The sequence below is a fragment of the Volvox carteri genome (assembly GCF_000143455.1).
Source record: "Volvox carteri f. nagariensis unplaced genomic scaffold VOLCAscaffold_36, whole genome shotgun sequence".
In the NCBI taxonomy this organism is placed as follows: domain Eukaryota; kingdom Viridiplantae; phylum Chlorophyta; class Chlorophyceae; order Chlamydomonadales; family Volvocaceae; genus Volvox; species Volvox carteri.
In genome coordinates this window covers 1,277,685-1,298,921 of record NW_003307579.1, presented here as the reverse complement: position 1 = coordinate 1,298,921, position 21,237 = coordinate 1,277,685, and the positions used below count along the sequence as shown (strand labels likewise).

The window sequence follows — 21,237 nt, the reverse complement described above, 5'->3', positions numbered from 1 at the left end:
ACTAGGAAAGGGCTTTGGGCCTGCCTTGTTGCCCGGACCACCACAACACATCCGTTCAATCCCATATCCTCTGTCATCACATGCGTCATTAATATTGATGCACACCGGGCAAGCCGCCTCACCCACTCCCTTTGCCACCGTCTCTCCATATCCACGTGTTGTCCTTGTCCATCCCCCTTCTATCACCTCAGATAATAAAGTGGTAGCTTCTGTCAGCCTTCGATCCTTCGTTTCACCTTGCCGTGTAGCATTCTGGAGATGATACTAGCATATTGCCTTTGTACAGCGATCGGCTATGAGGTGGTTACACTCTAACCGTGCCAACCTCTTCGGCCTTACCGGCACCTGTTAATATTTACTCAATCTTTGCTGATAACTGCTCGCCTTACATCCTCATAACTCCCGCCATCGCGTAGCTTAGGAGTCCCTTGAGTTTCAAGTATCGACAACCCTGATTTTATGAACTGGCTGCCATCTTTTTGGAAGCCTATTTCTTTGGAAGTAAAACGTTCTTGTACATAGGAAGCCGCTTAGTCCACACTTTGCCAGGCCAGGTCCGCGGCCTACATCATCGCTGGCTCAGCTCTCTTGGGGCCCATATTTTTGGATGACAGTCTTTCCTAACTATTCGGTGCGGTAAAAACGGAGATCAAGCTGTCCCACCCTCACCGCGACCATGGAACTGCCTTCCCGCCAAATGCGGGTCGAGGGGCATCTCCGGCGGCGGTAGTTCAGCACCATGCCGGCGGATCCGCTCCCCATGGGGCCGTCGAGTCACTTCCGCCACCGCCGTCATCCCCAAATCAGCAGCACAAGCAGCACATTTGCTCAAGCACTCGTTTGGCGTCGCCCACTGGCGGCGGGATCCCCGCGCATGGCCGACCCCCTCGCCCAGCCGCAGCTGCCTCCGCCCCAACCTTGCGAACCGGCCCCATATCCACCCAGACATTCCCCCTTGCAGCGACACCGCTCCCGCCGGAATGCGCCAAGATTGTAGACCCGGCTGGCGCGGCATCCGTGCATTGGCAACACAGGGAACCCCCGATCTGGCCCCTTGGTGAGCCGGGGGACTCCGCTCCGGAACCTATGCGGGGCGCGCAGCGGCGGCTGGAGAGCGCGGGCAGCGGCAGCATCGGGACTGAAGCCGGCGCGGTCGCCTTGAACACCCGGCCGAGGACGACATCGTCAGCGTCGCCGCCTTTATCCTCCTCTTCCTCATCATCACTATACAGCACGCCGGCCGGGGCGGCCTTTGCTGCCGTACGCGCTCGGTGAGCCGCAGAGTCATGCCGTGTCGCATTGCTTCGCTTCCGTGCGCGCGTATAGCTGCGCGCATGCGTGCCGTGTTAGCCTGGGCCTTATACGACCGGTCGGGTGGTTAGAGGGAGGGTGTGTACATGTGCACAGTGCACTGAGGCCGTGCACTGTGGCCGTGGCCAAGTAGGCGAGTCAACCTCGTAAGTGAGTGAGTTGGCGCAGCGAATCAATCAAGGCTGCAGGCTGCAGCAACGGGAGGACCCCGTCCAGCAGAGGCCGATATACAGCCGGTGGTCAGCAGGACGGGAACACCTTCACAAGATACGAGCAGTGCAGTGCCGAGATGGGGGACCTTAGCGCCGTACCACCTCCCCCTATGGCGGGTGAACCCGGGGCACCGTACCGCCTCGCGCCGCTGCGTTGTAGCTACCGCTCCTGTGGTGTGAGGTGCACTCTGGTACAATCCTGACATAGCTCCACAGACAGGTCTCTCCCCGGGGGACCCGTAGACCTCCGGATCTTCTGGTCTTCTTCCTGGTGCCCCCGTCGCCACCGTCCCCCAACACGCACACCCAACATACACACACACATATCCTAAAGACCGGGCCCTGGGGGGCGAGGAGGACCGAACACCACCACTGCTCTGTGCGCCGTGTGACGTGTGCGCTCTGCTTGCCGCGTGAATTCACCCGATCCTGGTCCGGTCGCTGGGGCACAGGTCCGGCAGTGCGCCGGCGGCGGCGGCGGCGGCAGGAAACTTTACATCTGTTCATGCTGGCGGTAGCGGCGCTGGCGTCAGCAGCGGGGGTGATGAGATCGCCGGTACCCGACAGGCGCGTGGCTGCGCCCGCCGTGGATCAGCCGCCAGTGACCGCGTTGACCGCGGCGGCGGCGGCGGCGGCGGTGCAATCGCTGCCGCTTCGTCCGCCGGCCCTGGTCCTGCTTCGGCTGGTGGGCGTGGCCGCGCCGCAACCGCCAGTGCTGTCAGCGGCCGCGGCGGTGGCGGCGGCGGCGGCGACGTGAGCGGACTTCCCGGGGAGCAGCAGGTCGTACATTACGCGCGGGCAGGGGCGGCGGCGGCGGCGGGCGGCGATGCTGTCAAGGCGGCGATGGCGTTTCACCTGCTTAACGGGTGAGTGGTATTCATGCAACCCCCAATGGGGAGGGGGCGGGGAAGACTAGCGGGTCATGACTCTCAAGTGTCTGTCACCCACCGCCGTCACGCAGGTGCTTCATGAGAGCCAAGGGCGGCTATGAGGGCGCGATAGCGCTGGCGGCGGCAACCTCCTCTGCGGAACCTGGGCTGCCGGCTGCGCTCGTTGGGATGGTTTCGGAGGGCGCGCCGCAGAGCCTGGTGGCGTACAACACTTTGTCGTACTTGACCCTGTCCGCCGAGGTAATAAATAATACGGCTCTTGAGTATCGGACATGGCTGTGTGAGATTTACAAGGTGTGGTACGGAGGATGGGCTATGTGTACGGGCCAATGTACGGCAGAGGGCCCGCCTGACCGTCTTAAAGACCGTACCTATCCTTAACCTCCGGTGGATCCAGGTGGTTCCTCAGCTGCTGTCCGCCGGGCTGGTTTCGGTGCTGGTGGGGCAGCTGCGGGCGGCCGCAAACTCGACCCTGGAGCAGCAGCTGCTGGTTTCGGGGCTAGGCCTGCTGGTCACCATGGCACGGGTCAGCACTGACGCGAGAAGCCGGCTGGTGGGCCTGCGCGGCGTGGCGCTGGCGCTGGCGGCAGCGCTGGGGCACGCCGCGGCAGCGGTGCGGGCGCCGGCGCTGCAGTTGGTGCAGGTGCGCGGTGTATCGGATATAAACAAAAGGCAGCTTAGTGGAGCAGGAGGCGTGGGGTGGGGGTGGGGGTTGTAGGGTGATGCACGGCGAAGGTACTTGTCGAGGGAGGGGGGTTCAGGAGGAGGAGGAGGAAGAGGAAGGAGTAAAGGGGTCGTTCCCGGAGTGAGGAAGGTCCTTAGCGGTTCGCTACCAGAGGCTCAGGTTACATGACGCGATGCAACGCGCGGCGTGGCAGTAGCAGTCCTTTCTCCTGCTAGGCTTTAAGCACCGCTACTTGGAGATTTGTCTTGACGTGCGTGTCTGGTATCTTTCGGGAAGTGGAGGGGGCGTCCACAGGCCGGCAGCATGGCGCCCTTGGTGGGGCTCGCTCGTCCATTACTCCCTGCCCTGCCCTGCCCTGCTAGCTGGCGGGTAAGTATGTACGTATGTATATCCATTTCCCTCCCTTCTGACGCTTCAAATGTAATGACCTGCTTAACGAACTACCCAACACCACTCTCCGCAACATTTCCACTTCCCCCCCAACCCCACCCCGCACGTATGTATGTATGTATGTATGTGACTAATTGCGCGACGCCCCGGCGAACGCCTCCTGACACACAAACGCCACACACACACACACGGGCTCTGCGCACCCCGCACTTCGTAACGCAACAGGAGCTGATATTCACACGGAAGGTGAGGGCTGCGCTGGGCTGGGCTGGGCTGGGGAGATGGGGTTCACTCGCACTCGCCTGGGTCTAGACCTCTTCGGGTCGTACACGGTCAGTCAGGGTGGTTGCCGACGGTGTTCGAGGGGGACTTGCTGCTCTCATGGGTAGGTGGGTAGGTTGCTCACAGAGGCCGCCGCTGCCGCCGCCGCAATGAATCTCCTCTTATCCTTACATATCCGTTGCATGGGGCGGCGGTATGCCGTTAGCCCTTAGTAAACACGGCCATTGTGCAACTGGTTCTACGCCCATGCCATGGCCCAGAACTCGCGCACGGCCTCTCACTCGCAACCATTTTGATTTAACTGTCTGACTGCTCAAGGAGCTGATTTTGCGGAAATGCACCGGGGTTAGCGGCGCCGAGAGGGTCTGATGCTCTAATCCACAATTCAAACAAAACACTCTCTTCCCGGACTGTTTCTCGTTACCCCTGCACCCGCTGTGTTATTACAGTCGCTAATGTTATTGTTGCCGTGCTATTGCCGCTTTAATTTGCCGTACATGTACATGCGACTAGGGGCTGGACCAGGTGCTGAACTGCGCTGCGCTGCTGGCGGCTTTGGATCGCCTGAGTGGGGGGGGCCCACAGATGGACCCTGCGGACCAGCAGGCAGGAGCAGGCAAGACGGAGGAACCGACCCCTGGGTCATCGCAACAGAAGACGCAGCACCAGGAGCTGCAGCGCCAGGCGCGGTCAGTGCGCGCCACCATTAGAGCCCTCGCTTGCGTAATGAAATAGCTGCTGAAGTAAGGTAGTTGTAGACTACCACGATGTGCCAGCGAGCTGCTTCTGCTGCTGCTGCTGCTGCTTACCGTGCGCTGAAAAAAACGTGCCGACGTGCGTTTTCGCAGCGATATGGGTTTCTTGAGGGCAGGTGGTGGCGCCCAGCGAGGGGGCATATGGCGGTGCCCATTCCGGTGCGCTACACGCCGCCATACCTGCTGGAAGAAGTCTGGCGTAAGCTGGAAGGAAGGCATGTCCATGGGTATGGACTGCGGCCTGGAAAGATCCGTACTGGAAAAAAAACCGTATAAAGGGGGATTCATTCCAGGTCGAGCACCATTCTATGCTGTGTGCGTTCGTTACGAGGAAACGTCAACGTCAACTAGGATAATGTTGTTGTACGTTATCGGGATTCTAACTACCGCAGAGGATTATTGTCTTCTAAGGAAAGTAGTACCGCATGCTGCCTCGGGGAGCCAATTATGGCGCTACACAGACAGACAGATAGACGGATAGACGGACAGGCAGGCAGGCAGGCAGAGATACAGTTAGGAGGACGTGCTGGCGCGCAAGGGCCCCTTCTCCAGGTGGTAGGAGGTGGAGGAGGAGAGTAGTGTTGTAGGTTCCCCTGATGGCTATGGAGGTTGTCATGTGCACAACCGCACATCTGAAAAGCGTGACGCCATACGTACGTGATGGGAACGTATGAGAGAGGTTTTCTTCCATGGGCATGCGGATTGCGCACACCTGTAGGATGTAGCTGTTTAGAGACTGCGGAAGCTATGTAGGGGGTATCTTGGCGGAATGCCTCGCTGATGCGCAGCGATAGACTCTGGCTGTATGCGAGGTCCATTACGTGGTGGCCATGCATCCGAAGCCAGGCAAGAGAGATGTGCGGGCGTCTGCTATCGGTGCGTGTGTGCATGTGTGCGTGCGTGCGTGCAGACGAAGAGATGATGCGCACAATGGCGGACCCTGAGGGGTTACCCAAAGGGTTTTCTCGGTCCGTGAATTTCGGAGAAGGGAAAACGGGGAGGGGGCCACGTCAGTCCCCGGGAGACGTCCCTGTGGTGGAGTGGCAAGGCGGAGAAACGCAGCACACAAGGTCGCTCTCGCGCGCAAACACAGAACATAGACATTTCTCTGCTGTCCGGGATAGGTGGGCGTGTGGCGCTGCCGGGATGGCGCTGGTAATGTAGGTAATGCTCAAAACTTGCCGCTAAGTCCTCTTACTCCGCTGCGGCTTTTTGCTAGTAAGTTTTTCCTCCAAAGCTATATAAGGAAATAACCTGCAGCTGGTACAGCGGTTACTCACGCTGTCACACAATCGTCAAACATTCCCTACGCGTACGGCTGTGACGGTTATTCGTTGTTAGCTTAAGAGAATCAGATAAAAAATAAAAATTGCATTAATCCGCACAACAAGCCCCAAACAAGTCAATTCCCTTCACGCCTCCTGCTCAACCTGCTCAGAAGTCCCGAAAAGCTCGTGGTCCACGCGCGACTTCTATACACTGCCCGCGAACAAAAGACATCACCGCAATGTTCTAACTCACCTTACTGCCAATTTGGACTAGCTTTCTCACAGTAACTCGCGCACATCCCGGCTGTCTGTATGTTTTTCCGCTGTGCACGCGTCGCGTGTCCGTACGTGTGTAGTGTGTATGTATACATGTCCGACTCCCAAGTACTTCAGTCCCCAGCACGGCTTTGCACTCCAACATCCAGGTCCTCTTACCGGGGCCGCTCGCTTCCACAGCAGAGCTTATTCCCCCGGAAATCGGATGAAGCCCCGCCCTGCTGCATGTCTGCCCTCTTCTACTCACGTGCAACACGACATACATACACTTGTACATACATACATACATACACACATAGACATGCATTTTGTAATACGTATGCCTGGCATGCAGTGTGTGCACCCACGCCGCCTTCCCGACAAAAAACCCTCTCCCTGTCCTGCCCCCGAAGCAAAGCCTGCTCGTTCATGTTGTGACTACCTTTCTTCCTTTGGCTCTCACCGCACGGCCGCTGCTGCTGCTGCTGCATGTCAATTATGCAACACCAAGCCACTACCACGACCATCACTACCACTACAGACACTCATAACCTCCAAACGTAGCAAATGCAACGCCAGTACTACACCACGCTAGGTCCCTCACCTTAATCCCAACAAAGATTAACTTCCAATACAACACACACGCACACAGCTAATAAGCCTGCGCCGCACCGCTACGCGCACTGAAATCAACTCAGCAACAATAAAACATTTTTTGTTCTAATCCGCAGTGTAATCCGCATCATCATCACAGTACGTTCTCGCATCACCTCCAGTCGATCATCATCATCATCATCATCATCATCATCACTGCCCCAGAGCGCCCTCACCTCGCCGCGTTAACTTCCCCCCCAACCACTACATGCTGCATGTCTACCCTCTTCCACGCGACCCCCAACCCCTCCATTCCACACGGCCAACACGACATCCACCCCGACTAGCTTCACAGCCCAGCAGCCGCCGGCAGCGCCGCAGCCGCCTCCAGCGCCGCCCGCTGCTCCGCCGGCAGCGCCGCCACCAACGGACCCATGGGTCCGGGGAACTGCTGCGTCAGCGCCGCCAGCGTCCTCGCTACCTGCACCACGACCTCCTGGGGTAGGGGCGGCTGCTGCACCGCCGCTGCACCGAATGCCGCCACCACCTGGGGCACCAAACCCGCCACACGCTGAGCCTGATCACCTGAAGGCGGTGGGGAGGGGGGAGGGGGGAGGAGGGGGGAGGGGGGAGGGGGGAGGGGGGAGGAGGGGGGAGGGGGGAGGGGGGAGGGGGGAGGAGGGGGGAGGGGGAACAAGATGGAGGCACGGGGCGCACGAGGTGTGGTGAGTGGGCTGATGAGGGGGCAGTGGGGAGAGGGTGACGACAGCTTTTAGAAAGACCACCGCACGCGGTGCCCCCCAGGCCCCGACGCACACAGCTACATCACAACACGGAGCCTCCTAAGCCCCCTGCTTTGCCCCGTTCCCCCTTCCCTCTCCTTTCCCCCCCTCCACCCCACTCCATTCCGTTCCTCGTCTGCCATCCAACAGCCCTAAGCTACGAATGTATCCCACAAAGGTCTTAGGGTTGACGATAGAAACACGGCAAAAGGATGAACACAGGAACGGGTCGGGATGGCGAGGGCTATAGCTGCGGGTAGCAGGGGCCATTCCGATGCGCTGCCGGCTCCAAACACTCCTTGCTCAACCCCCATTATTTCCTGTGTTAACCAATCACGCCAGCTCCTCTCCGGGCATCTCTCCCCCCCTCACCCCCCACCCCCCCCACACACCCTACCTCCCCTACCTGTAAGGAGGCCGCACAGCGCCCCAAACACAGCTCCCGCCTCCTTGAGGTCCTCCCGCAGCGGGAGCGCTCCCAGGAACACGGGCAACACCGCCTCCAGGGGCAGCAGGGCGGCACCGGCACCCCCGTCAGCCGACATCATGCGACCCACACAGCCCAGGGCATTGTCCCGCACGCCGTCGTTCTCGGTGGCGGCGAACAGCGGGTGGAGAGCCTGCATGCGCGTACATACATACATACATACATACATACATACATACATACATACATACATACATACATACATACATACATACATACATACATACATACATACATACATACATTGGGGAGGGTGTGAGAGGGGGGAAAGTGAGGAGGCGAATTACGACATTGTGTCACGAATTGTCTTGTTCAGGGTAAAGAAGAGCTGCCACCACGCCCAAATCGCCCAAATTGGGGTTTTAGGGGAATAGCGAGTTTCTCCCACGGGGAACCAGTGTGTGCATGACTTTCATTCAGATGTGTGTGTGCTGGGACGTCCCTGGGGGGAGGAGGGAATGAGGAGTTGGTCCAAATATTTGAAATCGGTGACCCCTGCCCCGTTGGACTACTACGGGTAAGTCCAGCTCGGGTTTGCGATCGCTGAGTTGAGCTGACGGCCCCAATGGCGGCCCCAACTGGACTCAACACGGGAGCAGCACCGGCCTCACAGCACCTTAATGATCCCCTTTTACCCCATCCCCCCATCGCCCCGTGTTATCAACCTTCTCACCGTCCCCTTCACCCCTCATCACACACACATACACACATACATGCGCACCTGCAGCAGCTTGGGGTAATGCGGCGCCATTGCCGGCCCCCCGCACCCCTCCGCCAACACGCCCACACAGAACGCGGCGTTTTGTCGGTTGATGGGCTCGGAGCAACGCAGCTCTCTCAACAGCGGCGGAATCAGCTCCTCCAGGTGCGGGGTCAGGTGGGACTGCGGAGCGAAGGGGGGCGCGTGTGTATGTATGTATATATGTGTGTGCATGTGTGTGTGCGTGCGTGTGTGCGCGTGTGTATGTGTGTATGTGTATGTGTGCGTGGTGAGGCCCGCCGCGAATGGGCTTTAGAGGTTCACGTGGTTACTTAGCAGCAAGCTGAAAATCTTTTCCATTCCATTTTGTAATTGCGATGCGCAGAATCCATCACAAACCCAACTTCAGAATTTCCCTCCAACGTAACCTCGACCCGCATACATATTTACCCTCAGCCCCCACCCTACATATATGCAGTGCTGGCCGTCCACTCGCGAATCGTGACGCTCCCCTTCTCCCCCCCGATATGGCACGGCCGTTTCTCCCCCCCCGTTCTCCCCCCCGTGGCCCCCCGTACCCCCCTCAGCTCATCCAGGGGGCCCTCTCCTCTGCGTCCAGCTCCTCACCCCGCTCACACCTCCGGAGTGTAACGCAACTCAACGTGTAACACACACGGACGCGCACACATACACACAGGCACACACAGGCACAGCCACACATACAGACGCACCTTGAGCACCTCCGCCACCTCCGCCAGCCCCCCCACCGCGACACTGCGAAGGTCCGCAGGCTGCCGGGCCCTCAGCCGGTGGAGGAGCGCCGGCAGGTGGGAGGACCGGAACACGGGGACATAGGCGTCAGGCCCCGCCGCCGCCGCCAGCACCGGCAGCAGCTCCGTCGCCGCCGCCAGGAGCTCCTCCTCCTCGTCACCGCCGCCGCCGGCCTCATCGTCGCCGTCGTCGCCATCGTCGTCCTCTTCGTCAAAAACAGCCTAAAGAGGGGGGGGGTTGAGGCCATGTTGGCGATACAGAGTCGCACAGAGTCGCACAGTCGCAAGCACACCCAGGCACCGGGGGCTGATGCGAAGAGTTATTACTCATATTACTCACACGCTCACTCACATCACATTCACACGGCCACAAACGACACTCCCTCGGCCACAGCGATATCCATTGCCGGAACCATCTCTACACAGTTACTGCACAGTTTCGCCCACGTAACATCTCCCAACACTTCCCTCTCACGGCTCACTTCGTCACGACACACACACACACACACAGATATAGAGGTATCCATCATATCCATCCGTCCATCCGTCCATGCATACATACACACATACACGCGCACCTGGCACGGCGCCTCCCCCTTCAAGACCGAGGTGACAGCCTCCGCCAGCTGCTGCATCACCTCCCCCCCTAGAGCCTGCACGCCCAGCTGCTTCACCAACACCGTCAGGGCCTGGAGGGGGGTGGACGAGGGGTGGAGGGGGGTGGAGGAAGGGGGGAAGAGGGGAGTGGAGGAAAGGGGGGAAGAGGGAAGTGGACGCGGGGGGAAAGACGAACCACGAACGAGTGAAGCTGCTGCCGAGGAAAGGGTGTACAAGAAGCAGAACTGATCAGAAGGGGGGGAGGAGGGGGGAAGGGGAGATTCCGTCTATTATTCAATCCTTGTACGAAACACCGTACTGACGTACAGATCGTACCTGCAGCGCCGCCGTTGTGACCCCTGGGTCGGAGTCGTTCAGCGCGCGAGTCAACTCCTGCGGTTGGGGAGGGCGGTAAGGAAAACAAATACTACCTCTACACGAAAACGACGATAGTGGCAGTTGGTGAATTCGAGGAATTGCACGAGGGTCGATGATCGCGTACAAGATGCAAAGATGCACGAGTCGAAAAGCACCAGCTGCCGACTTCTCCATGGCGAAGAAAGGAATGATGTGCCCGAGCAGCTAGGGGTGAGCATGTCCGGGCGCCAGGGGTGTGGGGGTACAAAGAAAAAAGCAGCTCCGGACTCCACAGAGGAAAAGACCTCAAGCCTACAGCCCCTAGCCGGCAGAGTAATACGGCTTATTATCAAGGAGATGAAAGTGGGGAGACGAACCACCACGTGAACGAGTGAAGCTGATGCCAAGGAGGATATAGACTGATGTACGCCAGACGTAAGGGGGGGAAGGGGGGAAATACACACACGCGAAGTCAGGAAGCAGCCGAGTGGCGAAGGAGGGGGAAAAGGGGGGGAGTGAGGAGAGGAGTTGGGGAGAAGGGATACGGATGCGTGTGTGTGTATGTGTGTGTATTTGCAGCCGCGTACCTGGAGTGCCACGTCGAGCACGTGCCGTACTTGCGGAGTAATGGCGGCGGCGCCAGTTGCTCCAGCTGGCGGCGGACATGTGCCGTACACTGCCAGTACGAGGCGAGGCAGCGCCTCCGCCGCCTGCACCCGCACTTCCTCGTGGAAGTACCTTTCCGTGGGGGTGGGGAGAGACAACGAGAGCAGAGAGCACATGTCATAAACCAAAAGGCCGTACATGGTCGTACACATCCGTACAATCTGAAGCAGCGCGTGCAAGCCCAAAGATGCTATCTCCTCGAATAGCTTCTCCTGCTTCTCCCCCCGCTGTCCTGCTCTGGCATGCACCCACCTACTGTACAACAAAAAGCTATTCCCCCGACACGTAGCGGCAAAGGTGACGGGGGAGGGGAAGAGAGAGAGAGAGGGTTAGAAGGGGGGGGAGGTTACCCCAATTTACATCGCAACAACAAAACCGCAACACCTTGACCTCTCGTCAACCAGCCCTCTTTCCTTCCCCCCCTCCCCCCCGCCTTCCAAACCGCTGCTTAACTGCTACGTTGCCTCAGAAGTTGAGCTTCCGGGTCCATATCTTATTCACTTCTCGAGTGTAAGGTACAAAGTGACAAAGCCAGACCTGACCTTGACGACCACTAGCATGTCCTTTCAATACCTCCAGTATATATATATGTATATATATATGTATATATATGTATATATATGTACATATACATGTATATGTATGTATATATATGTATATATATACATATATATGTATACATATATATATGTATATATATGTATTATATATATACACTTAAACTTATAAAAAAACATCTATCTACCTATCTATAGATAGATAGATAGATAGATAAGAGATATACATACAGTATGTACAGCTCGATGTCAAGGATGTCAAGGATACACAATCGTACAAGACCGGATAAACACTACACCAGACAAAATGTCGGTAGCATAGTGATGATGATGATGATGGGGCTCCACCGCATCCGGAACCACGGGTCGATATGACCCCATCTTGGAGCTTAGGACTCACTACCTAGGGGCGGGGCAGTTTCGAATACTTAAGAAGTAGTTTGAGGCAGTTCATCATTTTTGAGTCTCTTGCATCATCATGTGATCCCCGGGCCCCCTTTCCCCCCAAAAACAAAATCAAACCAGACCCTTTCACCCACCGGCACATTCCCCCCGGTGACTTAGTCAGCGCCGTCAACGCCTGCTCCATGTACGGCATGAAGGCGGCGGGAGCGGCCTGGGCGTACAACCCTAGAGCCGCTGTGGCGGCGCACTTCTCGTCCAACACACCTGTACGACAATCGGCAAACACCGGACGGCGAGCGCAGCAAGTAAACGGGCCGCCCTAAAACCCTAACACAGACAGTTAGACGGACGGACGGACATACATACATACACACGAGGGGGCATGGGGGCCGTGAACTTACCCGTTCTAATGCTAAATTGCTGCGCCCTCTTCCTGGCACCCTCGTCCTCCCCCTCTTCCTCCTCCTCACTCTCCCCCTCATCATCATCATCATCATCATCGTCCCACATGCCGTCGTTCTGAGCAATGGACTCCAGCGCCAGCGGTACGGTGTACTGCAGGTACGGCACAAAGTCCGCGCCTAGCGCCTGGCCGCAGAGGGTACGGCGGGACCAGCGTTGCCGTGCCGTACACAACATACACAACACACATAGACACCGACACGCACGGGCAGGGGCAATACTCGGGAGGGTTAGGGGATATTCATCCGGTGGGGACATCCGCAAGCTGTCCTCATAAAGTAAAATCTCTAGACGCTCATTACCCTCTCCCTCTCCCTCTCCCTCTCCCTCTCCCTCTCCCTCTCCCTCTCCCTCTCCCTCTCCCTCCCCTTCCCCCTAGTTAACCTGGAAAAACCCAAATCTTTCCGTTCCTCCTTGTCCAACAAACATCTTCCCCCTTTACAAATCCAGGCCGCACTCCCCCCGCATTCACCTAACCCTCCTCTCAAACACATACATACACACATACGCACATACACACACATACACACACGCACCTTGGCAATGCACGCAAACATGCCGTGTCCGTACTCCCGAAGCTCCGAGCTGTCCAATTTAAAACCCTAAGCTCCAGGGGGGGACCCCGGGGGGGGGGAGGTAAGGTCAGGGGAAAGGAATATCCGCAAACCCCAGACAAAACCGTATTCACGCGAGTTTATATTCTTTTTGTTCTGATGGGGATTGTTACACTGTTGGCGGCTCGTCCCACCATTTTTGTTAATGTTATCGCAATTGATGACGTGCACTGTCGGAGGTAACAAAACGGCAACCGACGGAAAACCTTTTTCAAACCCACACAGGCAAAAGCTTTTCGAGGGGTGCGAGTAATGACGACGTGAGATGGAATGGCAATTGGGGGGTAACCGGCGGGCCCGGGGGGTGGGGGTGGAAATCCCCAAAACCCTAAAAACCCTGAGAAGTCCCACGTGGATTGAGGGTTGCAGGGGGCTGGACGGGGACGTGTCTGCCCCCAGCATATTCCCCACCTTCCCCTTTCTGACTCTCTACTTCTTGGACATAACCCCCCTCCAATACACATACACACACGTACACGCACATACATACACACAAAATCACACGGACCTCCCCCCACCCCCGGCCACACCTGTAGTCCAAACTCCACGAGTGCCGGCGCTAAGGCGCGCAGAGCCGTACACCCCCCTCCCACCCCCTCGAACAGCAAGCCCGCTGTCTCGGTGGCGCGGCACCGACACGCCAGCAGTCCAGGGGATGTAGCGGACAAGAAGTGGTGCAGCACGGGCAGTAGGGGACCTGCCCGGAAGAGGGGGAGGGAGGGAAGGGGGGAGGGAGGGAAGGGGGAAAAGACAAATCACGAGCGAGTGAAGCTGCTGCAAAGGAAAGGAGAAGGAAGGGGGGGAGGGAGGGCGGAGGGAGGCGGCAATATAAGATTTGTTATGTCAACAACAGATAACATAGCAGTTTCTAGCCACACGACACCATGCAACTGCTCCTGGGTTGGGTGATCGGACGGGGGCATGTACAACGTGTATTGCATCACGAGACATGGCCGCGTGGAAGAAAGGGGGGAAAGGGAGAGGGGGATTGGGGGACTTTTTACCCTCTACTTTCCCCCATAAAACACACACACACACGCGCGCGCGCGCGCATAAACACGCACGCATACACACACACGTATACGTACTACACACACGTGTCACACGTCTCACCAAGGTACGGCTCGAACTCCTTGCCAGCCGCCGAAACCACCGAGGCCAGTGCTGACAGCGCCAACTCCTGTACGGCAGGTCCTGTGACACCGAGCACGGTACACAGCCCCGAGACCAACTGCTCCAAGTACGGCACGATCTCCGGACCCTGCTTGTACGGATAAACACAAGAGTTGGTTGGTGCCGGGAAAGGCGGGAGGGGGGTATCAAAGAAAGGCTCTTGGGCTCCGAAACCGCAACCAGAGCATAACGCCGTACGCTTGGGAGCTGCAAGCGCACACACGCAAAAATACACTCATATATACATACATACTAGGGTTTGGCACTAGGGTTTGGCACTACTGGTAAGGCGCGACCATTGCCCCCCGGAGATCCCGGGATCGATTCCCATTAGGGTCAAAAGTCCTTCCGATGGTGGAAGGCATTGCGCCCCTAGTTGATGGACGGTGGTGACCTGGGATAAAGTAAACCTGCGAGCCGACCAGGAACGGAGTTGGGCCGCTGTCGACCCGGCAGATTCCGTTGGATGCTGGTGGTGGGTGCGGAGCCTGAGCGATCCACTGAGAAGTTGACTAGGGTGACTGGATGAGGGTGCCCCGAAATACCGGGGAAGGCAGGGTTTCGCAGGGTAGCTGCGACGGGCGAAGATACACCCCCCTGTTTCACACATCTCACATACTACATACACGCACATACCTCCAGCGCCTCACAAAAAGTGTCCAGAGCGTAACACGTCCTCTCACACACATCCGCATTGCCCTCCACCATAAGGGGGAACAGCAGCGGGAGGACCTGCGGGCGCACAAAGGGGGCAAGGAGGGGGACGGGGGGGAGGGGAGAAGCGTACAAGGGAAGAGAGGTGGTTGGGTAGGGTGCAGGGGCAAGTTAGGGTTATAGCAAGCACACCTCGAAAACATGGCATTGCAATCCAACATCAGCAGCAGATGGAGCACCAGGATTGTAAGAGGGCATCATCAGTATTAATCAGTATTGATGATTGACAGGATTGACAGGATTGTGGGCACCCATACATTAACGCAAAAGCAAAACAAAGGGGCTAGCCAAGGAAATGAATTACTTCATTTCCATGAGAGACTTCAAGGGTTTCAGACAGTCCCGCGCGATGTCGTACCTCCTTGTAGTACTCGACCACGTCGGGCTGCAGGAACTCCGCCGCCATGCCCATGGAGAAAGCCGCGGCACCACGGACCCGTGGGTCACTGTCCCGCAGACCCGTGAGCAGCAGCGGCATCACGTCCTGTTGTTGTTGTTGAAGGGGGGGGAGGTGAGGGGAGACGTGCTTTCGTGAGTAGCCGTGTTGTGTTTGTGTGAGTCCAGTTGATGAACTAAGCTGGAAAAATAGTGTGGCCAAGGAGCACAGCCAGGCCATCACTGATACACGGCGGTGGTGCAGTCTGTCTGTCTATATGTATGTTTGGGGTGGCGGGGAATCATTATTATCATCATCAACATCATCAACATCAATATCATCTTGCATGACGACGCACGTCACACAAAAGGTGCAAGACGGGTTGTCGACATACATTTTTTTAGTTAGGTTATTGAACTTCTGAATAAAGGTAGGATAAGTATCTGAGCTAACCAAATCAATCTCTACTTCCGAATTTTCTACATATGTTTGATTCTGCCTATCAACTTGCCCTATTAATATTTGTTAATTATCTAAGGTTTTTAACCTAGCTGAAAATGGAAATGCTCATTCCAATAATAAATCCTGTACACCAAACAGAACCAACACAAGTGCTCCCCCACAGCTCATGACTGACCAGAAAACACCAACCTTCCCTCATGCCGTATCCCCCCCCACTTCCCTACCTTCCCACCTAACCCCGCAATCTAACCCCCTTCAACTACCCCTTCCCCCCCTCCCCCTTTCCCTCCTCAGCCCACCTTGAGTCGCTTCCTGAGCGGCTCCGCACATCCTTCGAATACGACAGCCAGGGAGGTGAGTGCGGCCTCCCGGTGGGGGGCCTGGGGGGAGGACAGCGCCTCGCGGGCAAAAGATAGCACCTGCGGCCGGCCGACCGAAACACACACACACACACGCACACATCCGCACAGTAGCAACACGCAAAGACACGAAAACATATCATGTTATTTGTTTGTTCGGTTGGTTGGTTGGTCGGTTGGTGCGAGAGAAAACTTAATCACATGGCCATGTTGGCAGATATTGCTGATATTGCCACGTCGTTGATATTGCCACACTATATATATTGAACAGTACGGCAACAAACGACATTGCTGTTGTGTAGTCAAGTTGGGACGTAGCCAGGCAACCATACATGCAGATACATGCCCACCGCTGGTACAAGTCCTTTCCCCTTTTCCCTCCATCCCCCAGTGTACGGCCAGCCGGTGTACGGCAAGTAGGTATGTGCCGAAAAGGTAGGGGTGCACCACACGGCGCGAGTATAACCCCCCGAGTGGACGAGCAACGACTTGCCTAACGAGAGCGTCCAGAGTCCTGGAGAGGCGACTGAAGGTCTCGGAGCAACACAAACGCACAACCCCCCGCCGTCCCACCTCCACCCCCATAACCCAACTCCCAACTCCCCATCACAGATACACCTACAGATACACCTACAGATACACCTGCACACACGCACCCCGGGAAATACGCTCTGAGCCGGCAGGTAGAGGGCCACGGCGTCCAGCGCCTGAGGGAAATGGAGGCGGGTTAGGTAGACAAACAACAGGTAAAGAAATAGGGAGTGGTTGTCGGTTTATATGTTGGTTAGTTGGCGGGCGCCATGATGCCGGTACTGATGTTGATGCCGTACAACCCCTTTAGTCACCTGCGTGGCCAATTTCGCTGGGGGCAGAGTTCCCTCGTCGTCGGGATCCAGATCCGCGGGAGGGGACTCCGCGGCCATGTGGCATAAGGCCCCGACCACCTGACGAACCAAATCCTTGTTTCGTCCAAACTGCTTGGGCTTGTAGCTGTACGGCAGACAAGAAAGACACAAAGAAAAAAGGCGGGAAGGAAAACAGATATCGCGTGTGAATTTTAAAAATACCAAAAACATCAACTAGCATCTGCCGGGTTGGGGAAGGGGGTTGGGGAAAATGGAAAAACCGGCCGGCTTTTTAATTCTTTAGGGGGTTTAAGGGCTGGTGTACGATGTACGATGTACGACGCAACACCCCTGATACCACACCCCTCGTCATGTGCAAAACCCTAGCCCCCAAGGAAACCCGCACATGCACCGGCACATACACAAACCGACGCACATACATGCGCACACACCCTCAACCCCAACCACTCACCGAGCAGCCCAATGAATGACCTGCGCGCGGGGGTTGCAGTGGGGAGGGGGGGGGAAGGAGGGTTCGGGGTGCAATTTAAAAAATTGTTCTTTATGTTCAAAATGCTTCTAAAGAAATGCCTTGAAGGGCAATCATCTGGAATAAGCGTAAGGCCCAGGAGGGCAATCGGCAGCGGCAATGCCCGCAGTGAGTCACCGCCAAAGACACCGCCAAGAACGCGGCGGGAGACGGTTTTTTCAGTTTCTCGTTGTCGTGCAAGCTGTGTACAACACCCTGAGAAAACACAGTCCCCCTCTTCCCCCCGTCTCTGCCTACCACCCCCACCCCCCACCTCACCCTGGGTCAATCTCTGTCAATACCCCACTCCCGCCTCCACCTCCTCCACTTCCAGCCACCCCGCCTACCCCTTCGCATGCCCACGTACACGTACACATACACACCCATACATACACACGCACATTTACACATACACATACACACACATAAGCACCCTCACCTCCCCCCGAACCCCCCTACACTCACCTCCAGTGCCGCCTCCCGTGTCGCCAGCTCCCCCCTGGAGTCGGTGCCCACCCTCATGGCCAGCCCCACCACCACCACCAGGTGCTTCCCGAGCAGGGGCGCAGAGCTCTCGCACAGCTCCACCAGCAGCTGGAGACACAGCACCAGAGTCTCGTCGTCGGTGCGGGAGGTGTGGGCGGCACTCGCGACCTGGTGTATGTGTGTATGGGGGAGGGGAGGGGGGCAGAGAAAGGGGAGTGGATGAGGGGGTGGGGGGTATATATGTGCCGGAACGAGATGTTAGCTGTGCCAAGTTAACCTGCGGATGGGAAAACCTCGATCGTGGAATGTTTGTTGCCCGTTTATGAAACCGCACCTCACCCCACCCAACCGCACCTCACCCCACGTCCCAAACACCCCTCCGAAAACCAGCCTTCCTCCCGTACTTCAACCCTCAAATACATATACATACATACATACCTCCATGAGTGCCGCCACCAGTCCGTGGAATGCCTCCACGTCCCCCGAGCCCCTCCCCGCCACCAGGGCCGCCAGGGGCTCCATCACCCGCACTGCCGCCCGGCGGACCTCCAACGACCCGTCCCGCAGCCCGGAGCCCACCACCTGAATCAAACTGGGGACGTGATCCGCCAGGTGATCGGCTGGGGGGAGGGATAGGAGGTTGGGGGGGATGGAGAGGTAGGAGGTAGGGGGGGGGAGGTTGAGAGGGGTTGGGAGGGGGGGGAGGGAAGGGGGAAGACGAAACACAGACAATGGGGAGGAGGGAGCAGGGGGGAAAGGATGTCGGTATCCACAGCTCCGGAAAGGAAGTCCGCACCCTCACCCACTCGCCCTGACTCCCTCACCCGCGACCCCTCCGTCGAACCCCTGCCAGTCAGGACAAAACAATGCACCCACATCAACCCCTCCTTCTCCCACCCTTAAACCAGCACCTAAGCCGCGGAGGGATCCGGGGGTCAGCTGCTTCCGAAACCTTTTTCCGTCATCATAAAAACTTCCCGCCCATTCCCCTCCCCTCCCCTGCCAGGCCAAACCCACACGAACCCACATCACCCCTCCTCCTCCCGCCCTCTCCCCCCCAATCCCCCTCTCACAAAAGCCCACAGCCATCCACCCGCCAAAACCCCACACACACCGGCACGCATACACAAACACACACCCCTCTCCCCCTCCCCCCCCAAGACGCACTCGTGTTCCCCACTTCGGCCCTTGTTCCCGTACCGTATGGCTAAAACAAAAAAAATTATTCAAAACACACGTTCGCGCACTCACCCACATGCTCTGCCAGCGACCCCAGCAATGTGAGCGCCACCTCTCTGTGACCGGCATCCCCACTGCCGCTGCACCGCCCTAGGAACTCCAACAGCCCGGGCCACTCGCCCCGGGGGACGGAGTAGCGCGCCACCACACCCACCAGGTGGCCAAGACTACGGCGAACCGGGTGATAGGGCTCCGAAACCAGGCGGTCCAAGAGGACAGTTTGCATGTGGGCGCGGTCCTGCGTGTGTGTTTGTGTTTTTGTGCGTGGGTTGGGGAAGAGGGTTTGGGTACCGTACGGCTAGGGTTGCATGGTCCAACTAAAATTTTAATAAAAATTATATATATTGATTTAGAACGACCATTTAGGACGGATTATAACGTCTTAATGTCGTACGCTCGACCTATTATAGTTTGAAAAGCTGTTATGGCAGCTGATGAAAAGCAAGGAAAACCCGGCCAGGGTTTTGCCATTCGAGGGCGGGGCTTCATGTTGCGCTGGCTTCACGTTTTTATTAATGTGTGGTTTGTGATCGTTCTGCAATCTGTGTCAAGCTTGGGCCGTCACATGAGTTTGGTTGGCAGCCACCACCTCATTTCGCGAAAGCTAGGGACTAAGTCCCAAACCGTTGGAAGTACCTGTGACGGAGGTGTCACGTTCAAAAAGTTTCAGGTCGAACCGACTTTGTTTCACCTTTAACTTGCCTACCTCGTTCTAATCCTAATCTGAAGTTCAATATTTAACATATAACGGTTTTAGGACGCAAATCATCCGAAGGTCCCCTGCAATCCTACGTGCGGCAGGGTACGGCAGGGTACGGCACAGTAGGGTAGGGTAGGGCATGTGGAGGGAGGGAAGACAGGGGATCCGCTGCATGGGCTTTCCTTTTTTTATCCTGGCTAGGCAGCGCTCCGAAACCACATCTCTCTCTCTCCCTCTCTCATTTGTGCGGAGGTTCAGACCTTGAAGGGAAGGAATCCCACCACCACCCCCCACACCACCACCACCACCACCCACACCACCACCACCACGACCAGGAATAGCAGCAGCAGCAACAATAAGCAATAAGCAATGGCCTCACCGGATCAGACAGCTTGGTCCAGTGTTTCGTGACAGCCTTACGAAGCAGTACGGCAGACAGTTGCCGTACTTCCGCCGAGGGACTGCCGGTGGCCCGTGCCAGCAGCTCAGGGAGAAGGGTTGGGGATACCGTCATGCGCTTCAGGGCTGCCTCGGCCGCCTTAATGGCCTGTGAGCACAAGGATGCCATTTTCAATTTGGTGGGAAAAACTGTGGGTGCGAAGTATTCAGACGTCGTTAACGTTTTGGTGATTTAGTGGCGCTGCATCAGCGATGGTTCAAATTCCGGGAAGGGGTGTGTAGTCGCAAGAGGAGTACTCATGGGCAGCTGGGTCAAGCCGCAACTGAAGAATAATCAAATGCGTGTCAAGAGTTAAGGAAACATGAAATACATGTCTTGGCCTAGGGCCGTCTGGGTGAAACAGGCGCCTCAAAGAGGTTACCCCGTGCCATGAAGCGCGTGATGCGACCGACCGCACCAACCGTCATTTATAGCGAGTGTGCTATTGACTTACTGGTCATGAGAATCTCCCTGTCTATAAAAACGAATAACAAATTATCACGAGACAACCCTGTTGGTCATTACCCGGCATTTTCATCGCCGACAGGCCGCCGCCCATAAAAGGCAGAAGCTAGGTAAGCATCGTGCCCCTGTTGAAATAGGCACCACCATGGCTTACTTCGGTGTTATTGGAGAGGCATGCCATCAGCAGAGAGTCTAGGTCCGGAGGTGGACCACCGCCTTGTTGCTGCTCCATTTCCAATACAGCTACCAAACTATAAATCTGAGGGATGGTTTACAGATTTTGCACTTAGAAGGTAAGAAGTAATCCTATATCTAAAACAGATGGAACACAAGCCGACCGGACGGAACTGTGGCGTTTAAATCTTCGGCAGCCGAAGTTCACACGAGGCAAAGCCGTCGGTTTATTTGACC

General features: G+C 57.0%; 2 protein-coding genes across 2 annotated transcripts; one reads left to right on the top strand and one right to left on the bottom strand.

Moving 5' to 3' along the window:
• Window positions 1–401: 401 nt before the first annotated feature.
• VOLCADRAFT_106001 (uncharacterized protein) lies at window positions 402–5,469 on the top strand (the record flags this gene model as incomplete). Its single annotated transcript, XM_002953521.1, has 9 exons — window positions 402–1,057; window positions 1,233–1,271; window positions 1,976–2,389; window positions 2,485–2,707; window positions 2,823–3,056; window positions 3,461–3,467; window positions 3,714–3,820; window positions 4,284–4,459; window positions 5,436–5,469. The coding sequence occupies exons 1-9, from the start codon at window positions 981–983 to the stop codon at window positions 5,467–5,469; spliced, it is 1,311 nt and encodes a 436-aa protein (XP_002953567.1). The 5' UTR covers window positions 402–980.
• A 1,522-nt stretch (window positions 5,470–6,991) lies between these two features.
• VOLCADRAFT_94324 (uncharacterized protein) lies at window positions 6,992–20,490 on the bottom strand (the record flags this gene model as incomplete). Its single annotated transcript, XM_002953432.1, has 22 exons — window positions 6,992–7,227; window positions 7,831–7,924; window positions 8,633–8,770; window positions 9,343–9,603; window positions 9,960–10,070; window positions 10,315–10,371; window positions 10,923–11,073; window positions 12,098–12,227; window positions 12,365–12,551; window positions 12,962–13,027; window positions 13,570–13,736; window positions 14,153–14,300; window positions 14,849–14,944; window positions 15,285–15,410; window positions 16,064–16,183; window positions 16,780–16,830; window positions 16,969–17,113; window positions 17,441–17,460; window positions 17,963–18,151; window positions 18,422–18,603; window positions 19,235–19,460; window positions 20,302–20,490. 22 exons carry the CDS (start codon window positions 20,488–20,490, stop codon window positions 6,992–6,994), a joined length of 3,090 nt encoding a protein of 1,029 aa, XP_002953478.1.
• Between the last annotated feature and the right edge of the window lie 747 nt (window positions 20,491–21,237).